Source organism: Notolepis coatsorum (genome assembly GCF_963971535.1).
Source record: "Notolepis coatsorum genome assembly, chromosome: 17".
Taxonomy (NCBI): domain Eukaryota; kingdom Metazoa; phylum Chordata; class Actinopteri; order Aulopiformes; family Paralepididae; genus Notolepis; species Notolepis coatsorum.
The window spans coordinates 96018029-96038835 of NC_140181.1; the positions used below are offsets into that span (position 1 = coordinate 96018029).

General features: G+C 43.4%; 1 protein-coding gene across 1 annotated transcript; it reads right to left on the minus strand.

Moving 5' to 3' along the window:
• On the minus strand, positions 1–20037 carry fam110a (family with sequence similarity 110 member A). The gene is made up of 2 exons (XM_084333734.1): positions 19912–20037; positions 1–2530 (listed from the first exon to the last, which is right to left on the minus strand). The coding sequence occupies exon 2, from the start codon at positions 2304–2306 to the stop codon at positions 1014–1016; it is 1293 nt and encodes a 430-aa protein (XP_084189860.1). The 5' UTR covers positions 2307–2530; positions 19912–20037; the 3' UTR covers positions 1–1013.
• Between the last annotated feature and the right edge of the window lie 770 nt (positions 20038–20807).

Sequence of the window (20807 nt, forward strand, 5' to 3'; positions counted from 1 at the left end):
CTGAGAGGAAGGAACAGGACGATGAACAAATAAATCAACATGGACTAGGCTGCCCTCTTGTGGAGCAGAACTGGAACTGCACTCCTTTACTCACAGTAGGTTATAAGAATCCTCATCACCCAGATTGTTCGGGTCCTGGAAGGTGTCCTCGACAAAAGAAACAATACATTGAAATCCCTATGATTTATGTTACTGGAAAATCAACACTAGTCTATGTAAACCATTTAAAAAGCTAAATGGATTTTATTCAGTTCTCTCTCTCTCAAAAAGACATTTCCCGACCTGGATGTCCTATTTATGTAAGCTAACAGCAGTAACTGCAATTCTAAGTGAAATTGAAAAATGTCTCTGTTTTTAGAGAAACATGTTATAAATAATTGCAGTAACAGCAAAATCACTGGATAATAAAAATAACTTTAAAGCAATTTTTCTCAGTTTCACTGAATGCATAGTTTACTGCAGTTAGCTTCTGCAGGGCAGTATTGATACTAAATCATATAACTGACGTGGCAAAAAGTGCTTCTTGCAATATCAAATCTTTAATGTTTTTACAGTTACAGTAACAGAAGATGATTCTATGACCATCGATGGTAATCAAGTAGCAGCACAACTTAAAGACTGGACACAGCCCAACAAGACAGGAAAACCTTTAAGGTCAAAATTAAATAGAAAACTAAACAATTAAGTAAAGTATTTATCGGTGATAATCATCACTCTAAAATCAGCTTATGAACAAAAATCTAAATTTCAACGCCAAAATAAACTCTTCCTCTGGAACCATTTTAGGATTAAAGGGCAATAAATAACAAATGACTTGCAGCGCTTTGCCATACACCACATTAGTGGACCAAGTACCTCAATCTGCAATCATATGTTGACCATCAGTATCCGTCCTAGATACAGCATATGTCATCTATATACAGGGTAGTAATTTTGTCTGTTTTCCAGTTTAAAGACTACCGAGTTATGTCATCTCTACACAGGTAGTCCTACTGTACATGTCCATCATCCCTCTATAAATTGGTGCTCTTGACATTGTCCTTGGCGTGACGGATCCCATAGAGCCATTTGATCACTCTGGCGTTCCTCTCGATGACCGAGACGCCGTAGGGAACGCGCTCCGCGCCCTCGCCGCCGACACCACCACCGCCCTCCTCCTCTCCGCCCTCCCCACCGGAGCCGGCGCACTCGGAGCCGGGAGCGCTGGCGCTGCGGAGGCGAGCGATGGACACCCTGTCAGAACCGGGTCCGGTTAAGTCCTGCAGATCGGAGGCGTCCAAACCGCACAGGTTGAAGAAGCGCTCCAGCTCCGTTCCCCCCCGGGAGAATCGATCGCTCATGTCCGATTTGGAGCGGGTCAGAGAGGGCCGTTTCCTGGAGCTGGAGGAGGACAAGCGGGTGATAGCCGGGGAAGCAGGGGGCAGCAGCAGATGGACGTTGGGAGGGGCGTGGACCAGGGCAGAGGCGTCGACGGGGGAGGAAGGCGAGTGGTTGTGTGGCAGAGCCGGAACGGGTTTCAGGGGAGAAGGGCCGGGCGTGGTTCTGGAGTAAAAGAGGCGCGGGTTGGAGGCGGCCAGGCGGAGGGGGACCTGGGAGCGCAGAGGCATGGGCTGAAGAGGCTGCCGCATGTACTGCTGCGGTGGTCGGCACGGCGCCCTCACCGGCCTGGTCTGGGGTATCACGTCCACCCTCCGTATGGTGGCCGCGGCCGGAGACGCCGCGCACCCGGGGGCCTGCTTCAACCTCACCTTGGCCGGACTGGACCAGTCGAGGCACGGGGGAGGACGGAGCCTCTCCGCGACGCGGTCGGCCCCGGCGGAGGTGGAATCCTGGCCGGCGGAGCTACTTGTAGCCGCGGTGGTGCAGTCGCCACTCGACTTGGGTTGACTTTCCTCCGAGCTCACGGTGGTGGTCGTGGTGGAGACGGGCCCGTCGTTCATCCCGGTGATCAGGTTACTCAGGTGCACCAGGTCCAGCGGGACGCCCCCGCTGTGTTGTGAAATGGGACGGGCCGGGGTCCTCCTGGTGGGCCGCAGGGTCGCGCTCGGGGTCATCAAGAGAGGCTTCCGCACCTCAGGGGGTCTGACGGGCTGCTGCTTGGCGAGGGCCACTTGGCTCTTGACATATTTCGCTTTGTCCGCCTCCAGCCGCTCCACGGCACTCTGCTTCGGTCGGGCCTTCGCCGCCGGGCTCAGCCGGTAGAAGTCGGGTCCTACCGGCCCCTTGGGTCGTAACCGCGGGGGTGCAGCGGCTACGGCAGTACTCAGCCGCACCAGCGGGGGTTGGTGGAGAGTCCCCACAGGCATCCCCGGTTAGAGGACGGCGGCGCTGAATGCCTCTTTCTTACTCAAAACGTCTTCTCCGGTCACTTAAATGTCAACGCGTGCCATGATCTCTTGGAATCAAAGTCCTCACTTTGATCTAAATAAGTCTGAGGTTCCTCTGGTGTAGATGATTATTGGTACATACTTGAAGGAAAATGCAGTCCCAGCATTTCACTTGAACCCTAGTTCCTTGACATTTGGACTTCCTGTGGGGGAGGAAAAAAGAGACACGGCATCAGCAAACAGCAATACACTCAAAGGCAATGGTGACTGACTGACTAATGGACATAATCTAAGACAGAGGAAAGACATGGAAACAAAACATTCAAACCAACAGTCAGACACAAATGTTTACCTCAGGAGACGAGACAACTTTTTTTGCCAGACCTACTTGAACTAAACCACCACAGGACTCCAGCACTCCAGAGGCCGAACGACAAGTCAAGACTCTTATAACCTCTCCCCTTTCACCAAGGAAACCGAAGGATGTGGCCAATCACAAGCCGGGAACCGTTAATAGCCTACTAATGACTTCATTGGCTGCCGGTCCTGACAAATTTGTACAATTATTCCGTCCCATCCATCTTCCTTTGGACAAACGCACAATAACTCCTCTCTAGACACTTCATTTTCTGTCGCCATGGGGCCTGTGAAAGGAGTGAGACTGGCAGGACTGTTAGTGTGGGTGTGTGTGTGTGTGTGTGTGAGTGGGGGGGGGGGGGGGTACAGCTGTCAATAATCTATTGTTCGGAGGAATACTCAGACAGGGCCTATCACACACACGACAGCTGTTAGAGGAGGAGGGAACAATGCCCCTTCTTTAAATAAAGCTCCCAGTCACCGGAGTTTGTAGTAGGCGTCCTCTTGAGGGAAGCAGTCCCTTTAAGGTTTTAAACAAGGTTGTAAAGAATAAAGTCAAACCCCTAGTGTGTGTGAAACCATTCCATCTTAGTTTACAACCTCGAGCCTTTGACTGCAGTGGCCGTTGTAATTGACCTATCTCAAGCCCCGCCCCCTCTTTTCCTTGATCCTCCAATCACAATGGTTGCTTCCAGAGATTAGAGGATCAGGAAAAGAGGGTGGAGCTTGAGATAGGTACATTTGTTTATTTCCTAGAGACAAGAGAGGAGTGTCTAACTAGGAGAGTGTGTTCGGTAAGAGTGCAAATCTCCTACCAGGCGGCATTCCTGTTAGGCCGTGAGCCAGGGCCCCAAATGTGGGACACAGGGACCATCTTGGGGGACTAACTTTCATAGTGATTTTTTGGGAAGGTATACACCCCCTACTGCATACCTGCCAACCCTCCCGTTTTTCCCGGGATTCTCCTGTATTTCAACCTTCCTTCCCGCGAAATCTCCAGTTTTTTCAAATCCCAATGTTGACAGCTATGCGGCCTACTGCTAGAAAAGGTGTGATAGCAATGCAGCAGTTGCCTCTAAATGTGTGCTATCACCCATTTTATAACACTACCAAGCATATTTTTTAGGCCTCCTGTCCGAAATTACATGCCCCAAATGAATCATGATAGCTCCTGAACCATACGGCCTATATGCATGTTTCTGGTCCCCTTTGATAGGTAACAAGCTAGGACATGTGAATCCAGTGTAAGTAAACATACATCTATTACAATTCCAGAGTAAATGGAGATACAATGAAGGAAAACATCATATTTTTACCCTCGCCAGGTACATATTCTACATTTAAAAGGCGATATCACCATTATAAGCAAGATCCCATGGATAATAATGCAACTGAATGTGTCCTCCTACTCCTTGACTACAAATGTAACTCTGGATGTGATGAAAATACACTACAACATTTATGATACAATTTATAAAGATATCCCATTGGATTCCATGGACATGACTTTTCAAGGCTGTCTAGATCTATAATTATTGTCATCCGACTCCACCCACCCATATGAACAAACATTTGATTGGATAAGCCAACCACTGTTCCACATCATCTAAAGTGGACCGCATTAGAGCCACACCCCTCTTTCAGCAAGCATGGACGATCGTGATGCTAGGAGAAAGCGTAAGGAACATTTTAACCTCTTAACAGGCACCCAGAAAAGTGGCAATTTTTTACTTGAACTTGAGGACTGCATACTTTTTTTTGCAAAGCTTAGCTTTATACTTATAGCACATGCATGGGCCTGGTCTCTTTTGAAAGATAACATTCTGAAGTTACTAATGCGAAAAAAGGAAAATCATACATAAGAGTTGAACTTGAACTTGTGTATGTACTCACATTTTTCTGTAGTGGTGTGGTTGCAATATCAAAAAAGTATATATAAAAGCTAGTCTCATTAGCTTTATAGTTGATGAATGGAGGAAGGCAGAGTACAGAGCAAAGCTACAAGACAAGATTCCGTATGCAACTGTGAATGAAAAATGTTACAGAATCTCATCTCAGGACAGTGAGGAGGTGTCAGCTCTTCAATGCCAACAAGAATAAGCAGATGGCCGCCTACTTCTGCATGCTGCCCATGCCACAAGAGAGGGATACCCATCTGTAGTTATCTGCTCAGAAGACACAGATGTCTTTATCATGTCTTTAGCATTCTGTGACAAGATTGAGGCCCCATTGTTCCAGATGTGTGGCAGTAAATCCTGTACAAGGCTTGTGGACATCAGGAAGGTTGCTGCCACTGTTGGCGTAGAGGTGTGTAGGGCTCTCATCGGGTTGCATGCATAATACCCTACCCACAGCTGTAAAGGAATGTGAATCACTACCCACTTTTAAAACCACTCTCAAGGAGCACCTACGGGAGACTGCAATTAGAAACTGGCCCCTGTAAATGTCCTAATCCAATAATACACGAGACCCTCTTCTTGGGACCAAGTAAGGTTTCGTCGATAATCCAATGTACAGTTACCCGATCCCGCCTACCCACCCCCCCCCCAGCCACCTCCAATGTACAGTCCCCCCCCCCCACCCCACCTCCTCCAATGTACAGTTTCTTCGTCAAATGTATACTCTCTTCACAAATAGTACTGTATGTTATGTATAGATGTAGCAGTACTGTCTATCTGTATGTCATGTATGTCATATATGTTATTAGGGCTGCAACTAATGACTATTTTGGTAGTCGACTAATCTGTCGATTATTTTTTCGATTGTCGACTAACCGAAAAACAATTATATTTAAAAAAATATATATATATACTTTTTTTTTTGCACTACCTATCTTTGTGAAAGTGGTTTCTCAGCTCTGGTCCAGCTGAAGACAGAGCAGAGGAAGAGATTGGACATTGAGCATGACCTCAGAGTTGCTTTGAGACTCTTGTCAGGACCAAACAACATCCCCAGTTATCCCATTAGCAGGCCTGTACAGTGCGAGATATATATCGCACGTGCTACAGCAACAGCGGTCTGTGCGATGGATGGATTTACTTCAGTAGCACTGGTGCGATAGGGATTCGGTTCATATAGATACTCTTATTTTGAAAATCCTGTAGCGGGTCTCATTTCTGCCCACGCGCAGCTCCAGCTAGGCTCCGAAAGCTAGCAACGTTCAGGTGCATATGATAATCTTATTTTGAAAAAACTCTTGTGACAACTCGACGAGTCATATCCGCCCTATCCGTGCGCCTTCTGCAAGCAGAGCAGCGCGTTGGTCGGTTGCTGCGTTAACACAACAGTGCGCCTACACGTCCCGAAATAAGTCCGTGGTGGTTTTTTTTTCTCGCAACGGGTCAAATGCATCTACATGCTTTGCACCGTCGCCATTCCTTTATGCGCACATCGCCCGAAATTAACGTTTATGTACCATTACAATCACTACAACGTTAGCAAGCTAACAAGCTAATCCTGATCAGAGGCAGAGCCAGCAGACAGTGTGGAAAGGGAAATGGGGGGGGGCACTCTCTCCCCTTCCCTGTGTGTGTGTGCGTGCGTGCGTTTGGAAAGATGATGAACGAAGTCACTAGTCAGGACAGGAGTATATTATAGTAAACTGAGGATGGACAGATAATGTTGATATTCAAATAAACAAGTTTCGAGAGGAGTGGAAGTTTGAAGACAGACTAGACTACAATATGATGCGGGGGTGGTGAGTTGAAACAGTGTGTGTGAATGAATGAATGAAAACTTTATTTAACAGATTGCAGAATGGGTACAGTACAGTACGGCTCAATACACACAATTGTTAAGGGGATGCAGACCTGAGAAAGACGTTTGTCTTGTTTACATCAGGGTCCCCCATTGTGTGTGTGTGTCCCAACCGACCCCACTTCTATGTTTCAATAAATTATTTGCATTTAAAACTATTAACGCTGACTCATTCCTTCAGTCCACTCAAAATTATGCTAATATTCCTTATGTTGTTTATGATATTAATTGAAAATAGCATATGAGAGTATCATAGTAATAATAACACATGGCGATATACTAAATGACAGCCAAACATGGCACTGCAACTAAATAACACAAATACAATAGGCACATTTGTGACTGTTACAAATATAACACGTTTTATACTTGTGCTACAAGATTTTGGCCTGTGCTACAAAACTATCAACCTCTGTAGCACCAGTGCTATGTGCAAAAAAAGTTAACGTACAGCCCTGCCATTAGTTCCCCCAAACTTACTGTCGGTCTGTTATGTTAAGCTAATAAGTCTTCAACTGGCTGGACCAGAGCTGAGAAGCCACTTTCACAAAGATAGGTAGTGCAAAAAAAAAGAAAAAAAAAAAATTATAATTCTTTTTTTTATGACTAATCGACGCAACAATATCTCGTCGACGATTTTTCATAATCGACATCGTCGATTATGTCGACTAATCGTTGCAGCCCTATATGTTATGATGAATTGAAAATGGGGGACCCTGATGTAAACTAGACGAAAGTCTTTCTCTGGTCTGCATCCCCTTAACAATTGTGTGTATTGAGCCGTACTGTATTGTACCCATTCTGCAATCTGTTAACATTTTCATTTTTCAATGTTCTCTGTAGATCGGCGTCAAATAATTGGAATCTTTCTCCTCCAGTCTCATCAACGCACGGTAAGAGGACACCAACGTTATTTTCAGCCCGATTTTTTATTCATTTCACTGCAAACCATCTGATCAACGTATCAACACATAGTAAATAATGCCGTTACTGACGATCAAGGAATTATAAACGACCCCCCCCCCCCCTTTCCTTCACGCATGATGAAGCGTAATGTTTACCGATCATATACATTTGAATTTTTTAATATAGCGTGTATAGGAAAGAAACGCCAATCGATAATCTATATATTATGCTTCAGGGCCTATAACTACTGTTTTTGGAATTACAGCAGAAAAGATTAAAAACATACTTATATTCTCGACGCTAGTAACACAACAATGTATGAATGAACAAATATAACATTCCCACATCCTGAACGATAGATAACCGATGTTGAATGGGCCATAGTAATGTCAATATAGCAATACAATTTTAAAAGTTATAGCCCTGCAAAGAAGGTAAACATCTCCATAGGCTTTCAACGGTGGCAGACTGGGTACAATGATGGGCACAACCCCCGGCACCCAATGTGTTAACAGCTTTTTTTTCTTTTCTTTTTTTTTTACATTTGTACCCATTCACTCACACATTGACGGCGGAGGCAACCATGCAAGGTGCCAACCTGCACATCGGGAGCAATTAGGGGTTATGCGTCTTGCTCAAGGACACTTTGACACACTGCCCGGGAGGAGCAGGAATCAACTCGGGAACCTCTGAATTACCAGACGACTGCTCTACCTCCCATAAATAGAAGAGTGCGAGTGGTCATGAAGTGTTTAGAGAAAATAATTATCAATCTAGTGAAAAGTCAGCTGTTCTTTGGATCCGTTTCAGTTTGCTTATAGGTGCAATACAGGTACTGATGATGCGGCCTCAGCCTTGGTTCATTTTGATATCTAAGCACTTAGAGCAGGGATCGGCAATAGGCGGCCCGCGGGCCGACATTGGCCCGCCAGCAATAATTTCTGGCCCGTCAGATTATTTTGAGAATATGATATTTATTTTACGCGCAGGAAATATTCACTCGGGACGCCAGGGTGTCTTTTATTGTGAAGCTGTATCTATCTACCGGCAGTCATCAAAAGCATGTCTGTCACTATAGCCAATTGAAATGCTAGAAATGGTCACGTGGACTGGGAGAACCAATGGAATAGTCCCACCGGGTCACATGTATATTTTCCTAACGCACTTTCACTTCCGCGTTCGAGATGGAGCGAGTAACAAAATGTGTTAAAAAAACAAAACAAACATCTTTTGCAACGGGGAAATATAACGCTTCTTTTAATAAACAGGAGCCATACTTAAAATACGGGTTTATCGCAACAGGTCGGTGATTCTTGCGTGCCGAGCCGACGTCCTCTCTGCATAATATGTGGCGACAACAACAACAGCAGCGAGGCAATGATGACAACTGTGTTCAAGTTGGCATATAAAGTAGCTGCATTCAACAGCAATCTGGAATTGGAGGGCGGCGAGTGGATATGTGACATGTTTCGAACATTAGCAGGGATTTTGGAGGACTTAACAACAAACAAGGTATGGTGAGTCGTGTTTTCATGCATTCTGTCTTCTGATCTGTTCATCACGCGCCGCGGTGATCTGCAACAGCTGAATGAATGAATGAAAACTTTATTTAACAGATTGCAGAATGGGTACAATACAGTACGGCGCAATACACACAATTGTTAAGGGGATGCAGACCAGAGAAAAACGTTTGTCTTTTTTCACTATATTAAATTAGCCATTGTTTTTGATCCTGGCCCGCCAAGCAATGGCTTGGGGGAAATCTGGCCCGTGGCCAAACCTAATTGCCGACCCCTGACTTAGAGGTTCCTATCTCTTATGTCCGACTTTTATTTGTAGATTTTAGTTCAGCATTTAATACGATACAGCCACACCTTTTAATTGAGAAGTTGAATGGGCTTAATGTCCATGTCCACCCTCTCATTATAAAATGGTATCATTCCTTTTACACAGCGGGTCAGTGTTAACGGCACTCTTTCAGAATCTAGAACCCTGAGCACTGGAGCTCCCCAGGGTATAGTAAGTTCACCTGTGCTTTTTACCTTGTATACAAACGAGTGCAGAAGCATCTATCCTAACAACCGCTTCATAAAATGTTCTGATGACACTGCCATTTGAGCTCTAATTAACACTTTGACTGCCATGAAACGTGTTTTGACGTCATTGCTGGCCATGCTCAAGTTGCCGGGGGACGCTGTAGAGCGTCCTTATATCAATATTTCAAAAATCTGCGATCGGATTCATATGTCCCCTCCGCTGGCCTGAGATCCACCAGCAGGACCCACTGAGCTCTCTGGCGGTTCAGGAGCGCCATCTGGTGGCCGATCGGCGCAATCGCTTTAACAGGAAGTGGCATAGCGGTTGTGCTACGTCCGTAGTACTTCCGGGTGCTCGCTATAGGTCCCGCGACTCTGGCTCGTCACGCTACACAGTGATCGATAGCCAATAATAGGGCTGGGCGATATGACCAAAAACGTTATCGCGATAAAATTATAAAATAATTTTCATATAACTCGATATCGATAATTATCGTCGATATAATGTCTGTCAAGTTTAATTAACTTATTATGCCCGGCGCCGATACGCGGGCTGACTTGTTTTGCTGCTGTGAATGTCTCGAGAGTCGAATTGATGTCGTCATCAGTCCGCGCACGTTAGCAGAGCGGAGTATCTCAAGCGGAGTATCTCATGACTCAAAAATGACCCTAAAATACTCTGTTCCGCCCAATTCATTGCAACGACGTCCACCGTATACCCCACACTACTATAACAGTTACCCTCAGAATTCAAAACACACACCAACTTGGCAGGTAACCTGTGAAATAGCGGCGTGCAAGCTAATTAGCCATAGCCAGCCCCGTTTCCAAGCGGAGTATTTCATGACAATGTACTAAAAAATGACCCTAAAATACTCTGTTCCGCCCAATTCATTGCAACGACGTCCACCGTATACCCCACACTACTATAACAGTTACCCTCAGAATTCAAAACACACACCAACTCGGCAGGTAACCTGTGAAATAGCGGCGTGCAAGCTAATTAGCCATAGCCAGCCTTGTTTACCGAGTCCTACCTCCTTCCGGGTCTCCTTCCTCTATCGGCCATCTCCTTCACCGATTGGTTGTTAGTGCGTGTGCTCATATCCAAGCTTGGAAAATCGATATATCGAAACTTTGCGACCACGTTTCATGTTTATTTCGAGGAAATAATTTATCGCGATAGTTATCGTTATCGTTTTATCGCCCAGCCCTAGCCAATAACTCGATAAACAACATGATTTGGACGTATATACCATTATACAAGCTGGAGATGGACCGGGTAAATTTACATCCCATAATGATAAGATTTCAACTCTACGATGATCGCCCAACGGCGCGCGGAGACTGGGGTGAGTTTCAGCGTGTAACGTTACCGTCTTCGATACTAACTGCTATTATCAACATTTGACCCACATTAGATGATTGGTATAACGCTGCCCACGGAATTATAAACGGCCCCTAGCCCATCCGGTCAACATCAGATGACGTGTAGTAACTTCTAGAAGTACGTCTAGTTGTAATTTTTTATATCGCGCTGATTGCCATAAAACTGTATTGCATCATCAATATAATGTCTTTGGGGCTATAGATCACGTTCTGGAGAAAGCTGCAGAAAGAGATGAAAACATACTTATACATTAGACCATACTTTACTATGAATATGTGAATGAAAAAGTTTAACGTTGCTACACGATGAACAATACATATAGGACTTTGAATGGGCCCTAATAATGGCAATGTAGCAATAGAATTTAAAAAGTTATAGCCCTGCAAAGAAGGGGACTTTCTCCATAGACAAATAGCGCTGGCAATCTATGGTATATCATGAATTTAACCTTAGGCAACCAAAGTGTTAAGAATGACAGTGACCTAGCTGACTATTATTCGGAAATCCAGAGGTTTGTAAATTGGTGCGACAATAACTGTCTGGTTTTAAATGTTAAGAAGACTGAGGAGATTGTGGATGACCCCAGAGGTGTTGGGAACCACAGGCCTGTGGTCATCCACAAACAGTCCATCTCGCAGGTCTCCTCATATAAGTATCTTGGGATTTTTGTCGATAACACACTAACCTGGAACACCCATGTAGATAGCCTGTGTAGCAGACTACAACAACGACTGCACTTTCTACGTCGCCTTAAGAGTTCACGGTGTAGATACAAAATGTATGTTACTTTTCTACCAATCTGTATTAGAGAGTCTCATCAGATACGGGATTACAGCTTGGTTTGGTAACCCGTCTGTACAACTAAAGTCCAAACTGGTCCGTCTGATGCAGACCGCATGGAAGATCATAGGGGTGAAAGGTCACCCATCCCTGCAGTCTATTTTTGAACAGGCTACTCTAAGGCAAGCCCATAGAATAGTCTCGGACCCCTCCCATGTTTTACATGCCGAGTATGAGCTACTGCCCTCTGGGAGGAGGTTTAGAGTTCCACGCTCTCTAGACTAAATGGGTTTAAAAACTCCTTTATCACGATCTCAGTTAAACTTTTGAATAGTGCCAGATAAATGGCAATTATCAAATAACTGATATTTGGTTGTTATATTATCGATATCCGATAGGTATACTATTCTAATGCGGTGTTGCCAGACATCCTGTTGTGCAGGTACTTTACTGTATCTTTTTATATTGTTTATCTCCTCTGTGCAGGAGTGTTGTGTCATGTCTGTATGCGTCTGTGGCTGTGTGGGTGTAAGCCCAAGATCAAATTTCCCAGCTGATGGGACAATAAAGTGACTCTTGACTTGGAAGAAACAATGGTTGCTATGTGCAAAGCAACATAAAACTATTATTGGGGTTGGGTACCGAACTCTGTACTTTTACCAACCGAATTACATCGGTACTACAGAGTACCGATTCATGCTAGATCAATTCTGTACCAAGTTTCGGTACCTTTACATGTTTAGTATACTAGACAAGAGGGAGCCTTTTCCACAAAGGCTGTCCCGTCTCTTGGGTCTGTGGAAAGACCAGACGAGGTCAGAGGAGTTTGATCATTATTTACAAAGGATGGCCAGATAATGTTGATATACGATTTATTTTGTGTGGTGTGTTACAACAATGAATAACAAAATGCTCTAAATAAATAACAATGTTGAAATTTAGATGTTTGGGCTTTATAACTGAAATTATATATATGTTTTATTATTATAGAGAGTTAAGTACCGAAAAAGGTACTGTTGGGTACAGATACCAAATTCCAGTAAATGGTACAGGTACCGGTTAAAATGTGAACGGCACCCATCCCTAGCTATTGGTCCCCAAACTTTTTCTGTGAGGGCCACATAACTTTTCCCTTCTCTGGTGGGGCTGGAGTCAGTTTGTAACAGAAAATGTGTGACGATCGCAGGGGTGCCTAAACGTAAACATTTATTGTTTTCCAGAAAGCCACACATAACCAAATATTAATAACCCTTTCCGGGATCTTCACAGAAAAAAAAGCCAGGAAATAAATAATAACACTAAATAAATAACAATTTATGAAATAAATATACAGTACCTACAGTCAGACCACCTAGCTCTCCAGGGTTAGAAATTCAAAAAAAAAATCCAGGGCTTTTTTTGCCCCCCCCTTAATTGATTTTCGGGGGCTTTTTTTTTGTATTTCGGGGGCACAGAATTTTTATGATGAAAATTAACATAAAGATTATAAAACATTGTCGACACTTTTTTTTTTACAGTCTTCGTCCCCATGTTTGATAACGTAATGTTAATGTCTCCTTAACAGGGCTCTACACTAACCTTTTTCCCAAGGAGCACATGTGCACACAAAGAAATTTAGGAGCACAGTGAAAATTCACCGGCATTAAATACCACTGCTACGCAGACGACATACAACTACTCTGCTCTTTTAAGCCCGACAATTTGGAGAAACTCAGCCTTCTCCAGAAGTGCCTGCTCGGCATTGAGAGCTGGATGGGGAGTAACTTCCTCCAGTTAAATGCAAAAGAAAACGGAGGTGCTGATCGTCGTAGCAGCTGAAAAGACTGCAGCTAGAGTGGCCACTCACTTGGGGTCCCTTAAAGACAACATACGTCCCCACCTGAGAAACCTGGGTGTTGTGTTCGACCAGGCCATGAACCTAGACAAACATGTCAAAACACTCGCATGCACCGGCTTCTTTCACCTCAGAAACATTGCAAAACTACGCACCATCATATCTCACTCTGAACTAGAACTGTCCGTGCATGCTTTTATTTCCTCTAGGCTTGAGTACTGCGACTCACTTTTCACCTGTCTCACCAAATCATCCACAGACAAACTACAAATGGTCCAAAATGCTGCAGCCAGGCTACTCTCAAGGTCAAAAAAATCATGTCACATCACTCCCATTCTGGTATCCCTGCACTGGCTCCCGGTAGCGTGTATTAGGGCTGGGCGATATGACGATATTATATAAATATCGGGTACAGTTCATTAACGATACACTTTTTTAACGTATTGTGGATATCGTGATGTTTTGCCCAAGAGGATTGTGTCGCGTCAATCTGGTCCACACCCGTTCAAACTTTTGAACAACGCCGCCCCCACACACACTACTGCATCTAAGTTACTAATTATTATTAACAAAGGCATTCGTTTTGTGGCATTAACGTTATATAGTTACACGTTCAATAACATTAGCGTATTTACCCAAACATAGCAGCGTCCGATGACGACATAGATAGCAAGCGTTACTGTTCATATCTCAGCCCGTGCGGAGTTGTGCATGCCCATTCTGCGGTCTGTTAATAAAGTTTTCAATCAGACAGATGTATGGAAAGGCTTTTATTATAACATTCGTTGCAATAAAATCATTATGGCTTGTTTAGTCATGCTGCGGTGCGCTGGTAATCACTCGTCTGCCGCAGGGAGCTGTTGTTGTCGTTGAGCTGAGCTCAGCTCTCGTCAAAATCAATTGCGGAAGTAAAAAACGCATAGAGCTTGCCGATTGGTGCTAAGAACAGCAGGGCGGGTTCAATCGGTGTGACGTAATTGGCAGACTCGACTGTCAATCAAAATTATTCTGTTGCCGGCTGAATGATCGAATGAATGAAAACGTTATTAACAATTGCAGAATGGGTACAATACAGTACAGCTCAATACAACAACAGTGGACTGGGGGATGAAGACCAGAAAAAGACTTTCGGCTTTTTTACATAAGGGTCCTCCATTTTCAATTCATCAAAACATTTAGAGACATACAAATATACAGTAGTTTCATAAAAATGCTAAAATGCTATTTATTGATTGATGATTGATTTAAAACTTTATTAACATATTGCAGAATGGGTACAGTACAGCTCAATACATACAATTGTTAAGGGGATGCAGACCAGAGAAAGTCTTTCGTCTTGTTTACATCAGGGTCCCCCATTTTCAATTAATCATATTTCATATCTAAATCATATAATATCTCATTGCTAAATATATGCAATATATAATCTAATAATCCAATAATCTAAATCTAATATATAATATAAAAATGCTAAATGCATGGGTATTTTATTTAGTCTTTAATGTTAGCTTGCAAACTCAAATACTGTCTTGGTAAGCCTCATAATGAATTGTTTGGGGAAAAAAAGAAAAACATCGTGATGTGTATCGTGTATCGCCGAAAGGTCAGAAAATATCGTGATATCATATTTAGGCCATATCGCCCAGCCCTAGCGTGTATGCTTTTACCAACGCGTTTGTGTTTCCGGGTTCCCGTTTTGCGCTCTGATTGGCCACTGACCTATGCTATTACGCCCCCCTTTACGCTCTCGCCTGAGACGCGCTGTGAAGAGAGCGCAAAACGGGAACCTGGAAACACGAACGTGTTGGTAAAAGCATACACGCCTCCCGGTACACTATAGAATTCACTTCAAAGTCCTCACTTTCACTTTCAGAGCACTCCACGGTCAGGCCCCTATCTACATCACTGAACTCATCCATCCCTACACCAACACCCGCTCACTCAGATCTGACGATCAGCACCTCCTGGTGGTCCCCAGGTCCAGGCTGAAAACAAGGGGTGATCGAGCCTTCGAGGTGACAGCACCAAGGCTCTGGAACACTCTCCCCCTGGACCTGCAAACTGCCCCCTCTGAAAACTCTTTTAAAAAAACAACTAAAAACACATTTGTTCAGACAGGCCTTTGGTCATACATATGTAGCAGGTATATATAAAATATACTGTTATGTATTCCACAAAGAATCCCTCCCTCACGTTTTATTTTAATTTGTTTATTATTATCTTTTACTCTCATAGTCTTTTATTTTGAAATCGTCACTTCCTGCCGAAGTGACTTATTTCTCCTTGCACTTCCCCCTTCACGCCAGACTATCTGGATGCTGAAAGGGGTAAGACGTTCGTTCATCACCTGTAAACATATTTCTGTGTTATATTTCAGGTGTTTTGATGGTTTACATATTGTAAATAGGTTGCCGGGCGATGAACCGGTTGTGTATAATAATATCTACGTTAAAGATGAGCAGTTGTGCACTTTTTGTAAAGGAATTTAACCGTGGTGACGAACTTTTGATATGACCACATGCGAGTAGGCCTTGACCTGAAATGTGACTATTTCCCCATTGCAGCCTGTGAGCTGTGGGTGCCATCTAGTGGACAAGACTTAATACTGTCTTGTTTATCTGCTCCCAGGTAAATTAATGAATCCCATTGTTTATTTTGTATTATCTTATTGTATTGTTTCATTATAAATGTGTTATTTCAATGTTTGATTAAAAACGCCAGACTATCTGGATGCTGAAAGGGCCTGCGAGCTGTGGGTGCCAGCTAGTGGACAAGACTTAATACTGTCTTGTTTATCTGTCTCCCAGGAGAAATAAACACTGAATGGACCACGACCTGTCTCTTCACTTCACATACACGACTGACATTAAAGAGGGTGGCCTAGGGGGGCAGGTGGCGCACGGAGATTACGTTCGTCACCAACACCGGGAGACACTAGGATTCGCCTGTTCTAATCCAGCTCCCGGCGTTGCTATCAGCTTGGCTGTCCTTTCACGCTGATACAATTGGCTGTATCAGGGGGTGGGAAGCTGAAGGGTGGGTCCTGGGCGTTGTGGACAGCGACCCCTACAGTTCGGTCGGGGCGCCTGCTCAGCGAGGGTTGGATCTGAGGAGAGATAGTGTGGCCTCCCACACGCTACACTCTCCCCGGTGAGAACCTGCGCGGCCAGGTTGGCCTGCCGGCAGGCTGCACATGCGTCGGAGGAAAGCATGTGACAGTCTCCGGTCTCTCGGACCAACAGTAGGGGAAAGTACGCAACAACCAGGAAGGGTGGGATGGGAGAAAAATCGGGAAAAAGGAGGGGAAGAAAGATAATAATAAAAATAAAAAAAAGAGGGTGGCCTAAGACCAGCTACACATAGGCACTTTTTCTTGTCCTCACTGTTCCTATAGTTTTGTTTTTTAATTAGTGACTCATGATTTTATCCAAATTATTTTATTCTACTTTTTTTTTTTTTATATATATATCTGGTTTCACTGTTTTTTAACTGCCGTCTGTGGTTGTTGTAATTTATTTCCCATTTTGTTTTGTTGTGTTTTTTTCTTTTTTAATATAAGCTAGTGTAAAGCACCCTGTGCATTCGTGCTGTGAAGGGTGCTATATAAATAAAAGTCATTCATTCAAGACCCCTACGCTCTGCATCTTCTGGCCGCCTCAGACCTACGTACCCATATCCGAGCTCCGGGAGAGTCATCAAGGAGAAGACGCCTATTCTCAGTCCTTGCCCCACAATGGTGGAACGAACTTCCCACCAGTTAGGACAGCCGAAACCAGACCAATCTTTCGCGGTCGACTAAAGACACACTTCTATCAATACCTGAAGAAAAGAAAACAAACCCTAACTAACCTTACCGTCATGCAGCACATACTAACCTACATTGTAGCACTCAGAACTTTGATGAACATTGTTACTCAGCTGATAAGAGTTGTACCCTTCCTGCTGACTTGTCTTACAAAACTGACAAAAATGACGTCCGTGTTTTTCATTCAAATGGCTACTCGCCTTAAATAGGAGCCAACAACAAGGTTTTTGCATCCAAATGTTGCCCCAAGTCTCGACTACAAACAACCATGTGAAATCGGATTATTCTTTCCGTTTGGGACTTTTGAATTTCTAAGCAAAGGCGATGAGATGGGTATGAATTCAATACGGCCAAGCTGCTGCTATTTACAATCCTCTCTGATGCTCAAAAGGCAGTTTTCCTAATTGATTATATAATATATAATGGATTATAGCCGGGTCAAGTGATCACAGGAAGTTGCGGTAACAAAATTATAATTTCTTAATGTCGGCACTAAAAACTAACAGGTTATTTTTTTTTTATGTTGTAGACCATCTCGGAGGTGGAATATGCTAATGTACCATTAAGCTGCAGCCCTATTTTCAGAAAATCCACCTAAAAGTACATGCCCAAGTAAGTGGAAGATTGCTCCACTTCTACATGGTCAATTTGCATTTTCTTGGTATCCAGGAATATCTACGGACCTCAGGGAATGTATTCCCAGTGTCAGAAATATTGTGTCTGTTACTATGCTTGAGTAAATTGTGATGAAACAAAAAGAGAATATAAATTCTACATTTTCTTTGCATCCGACGGTGAATAACACAATGCTAACATTGAGTTTGGAGGAATTTCGCTCACCGAGCTCATTCAGCACCTTCTTGAGATCAAGTGTACAAAAAAATCTAAGCAAATTAATAAAAGAGAGATGATTTACAGCGTTTTTTTGTAGATACAGTAGTACTGAATTTTGCCATCCGGACACATGCAATTTGAATTATAATGCATTTGAATATAGAATATCAGGCCTATAAATGACCTTATTATGGGGGACCCTGATGTAAACAAGACGAAAGTCTCTCTCTGGTCTGCATTGTGTGTATTGAGCCGTACTGTATTGTACCCATTTTGCAATCTGTTAATACAGTTTTCAATCAATTAATGGATAGGGCCAAATCTCCTCTTTCCAATGGCAGTGCTAAATCTGGATCTAGTCATTTCCTCACGTGACTACTCACATTTTTCAGATGCAATGCACAGAGAATTCACATTATTCAGAGAAACTCCTATTTTAGCAAAACATTTTTATCATCAGTAAACAAATGTAGTGCTGAAAATATACACTTTGACTGCTGTTATAATAGGGTTAGGGTTGAAAAAGAAACACAACATTAATTAATACGGTCTGTATTGATCGATTTATGACGAGGAGCCGGATCCCAGGCTTAACAGGTTAAATACATATTGGCTCTCCGCCCCCCCTCCTACCCAACCCCCCCACCCACCGAACCACCTCCAATGTACAGCCCCCCCACCCCCCTCCCCCAATGTACAGTTTTTACGTCAAATGTATATACTCTCTTTTCTGGACTTTTTGTATCACAAACAGTACTGTATTTGCAAATCTGGTATGTCATAAATGTATAGATGTAGCAGTACTGTCTATCTGTCATATATGTCCTGATGAATTGAAAATGGGGGACCCTGATGTAAACAAGACGAAAGTCTTTCTCTGGTCTGCATCCCCTTAACAATTGTGTGTATTGAGCTGTACTGTATTGTACCCATTCTGCAATCTGTTAATAAAGTTTTCAATCAATCAAACCACTGATAATATATATATTTTTAAATACCTCACTACTACACACACAAGCATACACTTGATTGATTGATTGATAACTTTATTAACAGACCAGACCAGAGAAAGACTTGTTTACATCAGGGTCCCCCATTTTCAATTCATCATACACCTGGCTGATTACATGACCATGGCCTGGTGGAGATAAACAGTCTATATAATGTGCTCTTGTACAAAGGTGAAGTGAAGTAGTTGACAAAACACCTCTGTGTGTACTTAGGAGGAAGGAGGTTAGAGGTTAGAGAGAGTGCGTGGCTTTAGAGGACGCTGCTCTAATAGCCTGTATATGGCTGTATCTCACAGTCACATTCTCCACATGTTTCTCATTCCAGACCGAGTCGGGACAAACTCAGACATCAGCAGAATCAGCTCTCTCTCTCTCTCTCTCTCTCCAGTGTCTCCAGTGTCTCCACTCGTCTCCTGCAAGACCCAACCTTGATATCTCCACGTCCTCTTTACTCATGTAAAACACACACTAAACAGCATCTCTCTCTCTCAAGGAGTGACAACTTCGCACAGCATGTTTTTATGTAAAAAATCATTATGTATGACTGCTAACCACAGTGGAATGTAAAACGGTTCGACTTTGGCAACAACAAAAAAGCAAGACCCTCTAACTACCAAGTCCCTACATGTGTGTGTGGGGGGGGGGACTTGGACAAACATGGGATGAGACAACAAGCAAAAAGACAAATTAGAAACACACGGGCCAGGCCAGCTCAACAACAGAACATATCTCTCAAGGCATAATGCATGGCAGAGTCTTGTCCTGACATGCTCAAGGGTTGTTTGTGTGAAGGCGTTGGTTGGTTAGTTGGACACACAGTACAACAATCACACAAGACAGTAGTTAGTATCCTGACCCCTACCAAAATTAACTGACCTTGAAAATGGCTGTTGAACTCCCCGACTACAGCTGTGGGCCTCTTCTTATAGTCACCGAGAGAGATTAACTGTAGGTCCGACTCTACTGTGTGAGTGCCATGTGAAACCTGTGAGCAGTTCACCAGACAAACCTGTTTGACAACTCAAGTGCTCCTCCTCTCCTCCTCCACCCTGCTGGCTGATCTGTCCAATCACTCTGCACAGGGAAGCACTGTAGGACTCCTTGAGTCATGTGACATACCGGCAGTTTCTCTTTGTGTATGTTATTATGGGATGGTGGTCTCTCACACATAGCCAGACCTAGAGTCATAATTCCTTCTTAAGTGTGGTGGTCTCTCACATAGCCAGACCTCGAGTCATAATTCCTCCCTAAATGTTAGTGTTGTTGTTGTAGTGCTAAATAATAGTTAATTAGTTGTGAATCAAACCCTATTTAGTTTTGTCAGCCCTTTTGTAGGCCTGTGCTACTTATATCAGATATACCACACGTAGGCCTATATATGTGTTTCGTTTTGAGTACTACTACAATACAGAATACAGATACAAGTGCTTTACTTGATATTGAAATTTTGAGTTATTCTGTTAAAAAATTGTGGAGGAAAGCATTCTTATACAACTACATTATTAAATGCGCTGTACGTGGTATTTATTAGTGGTCACATGTCAAAATAATAGCTCTACATTCCAACAGCCATCACTGATATAGAGTGTCTGGTCAGTAACATTCAGTCCTTCCGCTCTGCAGTAAACAAAAAACACATGTTCTGGTATCCCTTTCCCACTTTATCCAATCACGAGAGAGAACTCCTGACAAAAATAAGTAGTTTTAAGCAAATATGCGCTTGAAACAAGTAAAACAAATCTGCCTGTGCAGTAAGAAAATCCAGGGTTCTC

Coding starts and splice junctions, on each gene's coding strand:
- fam110a (XM_084333734.1), bottom strand. CDS start 2,306: ATGCCTGTGGGGACTCTCCACCAACCCCCGCTGGTGCGGCTGAGTACT.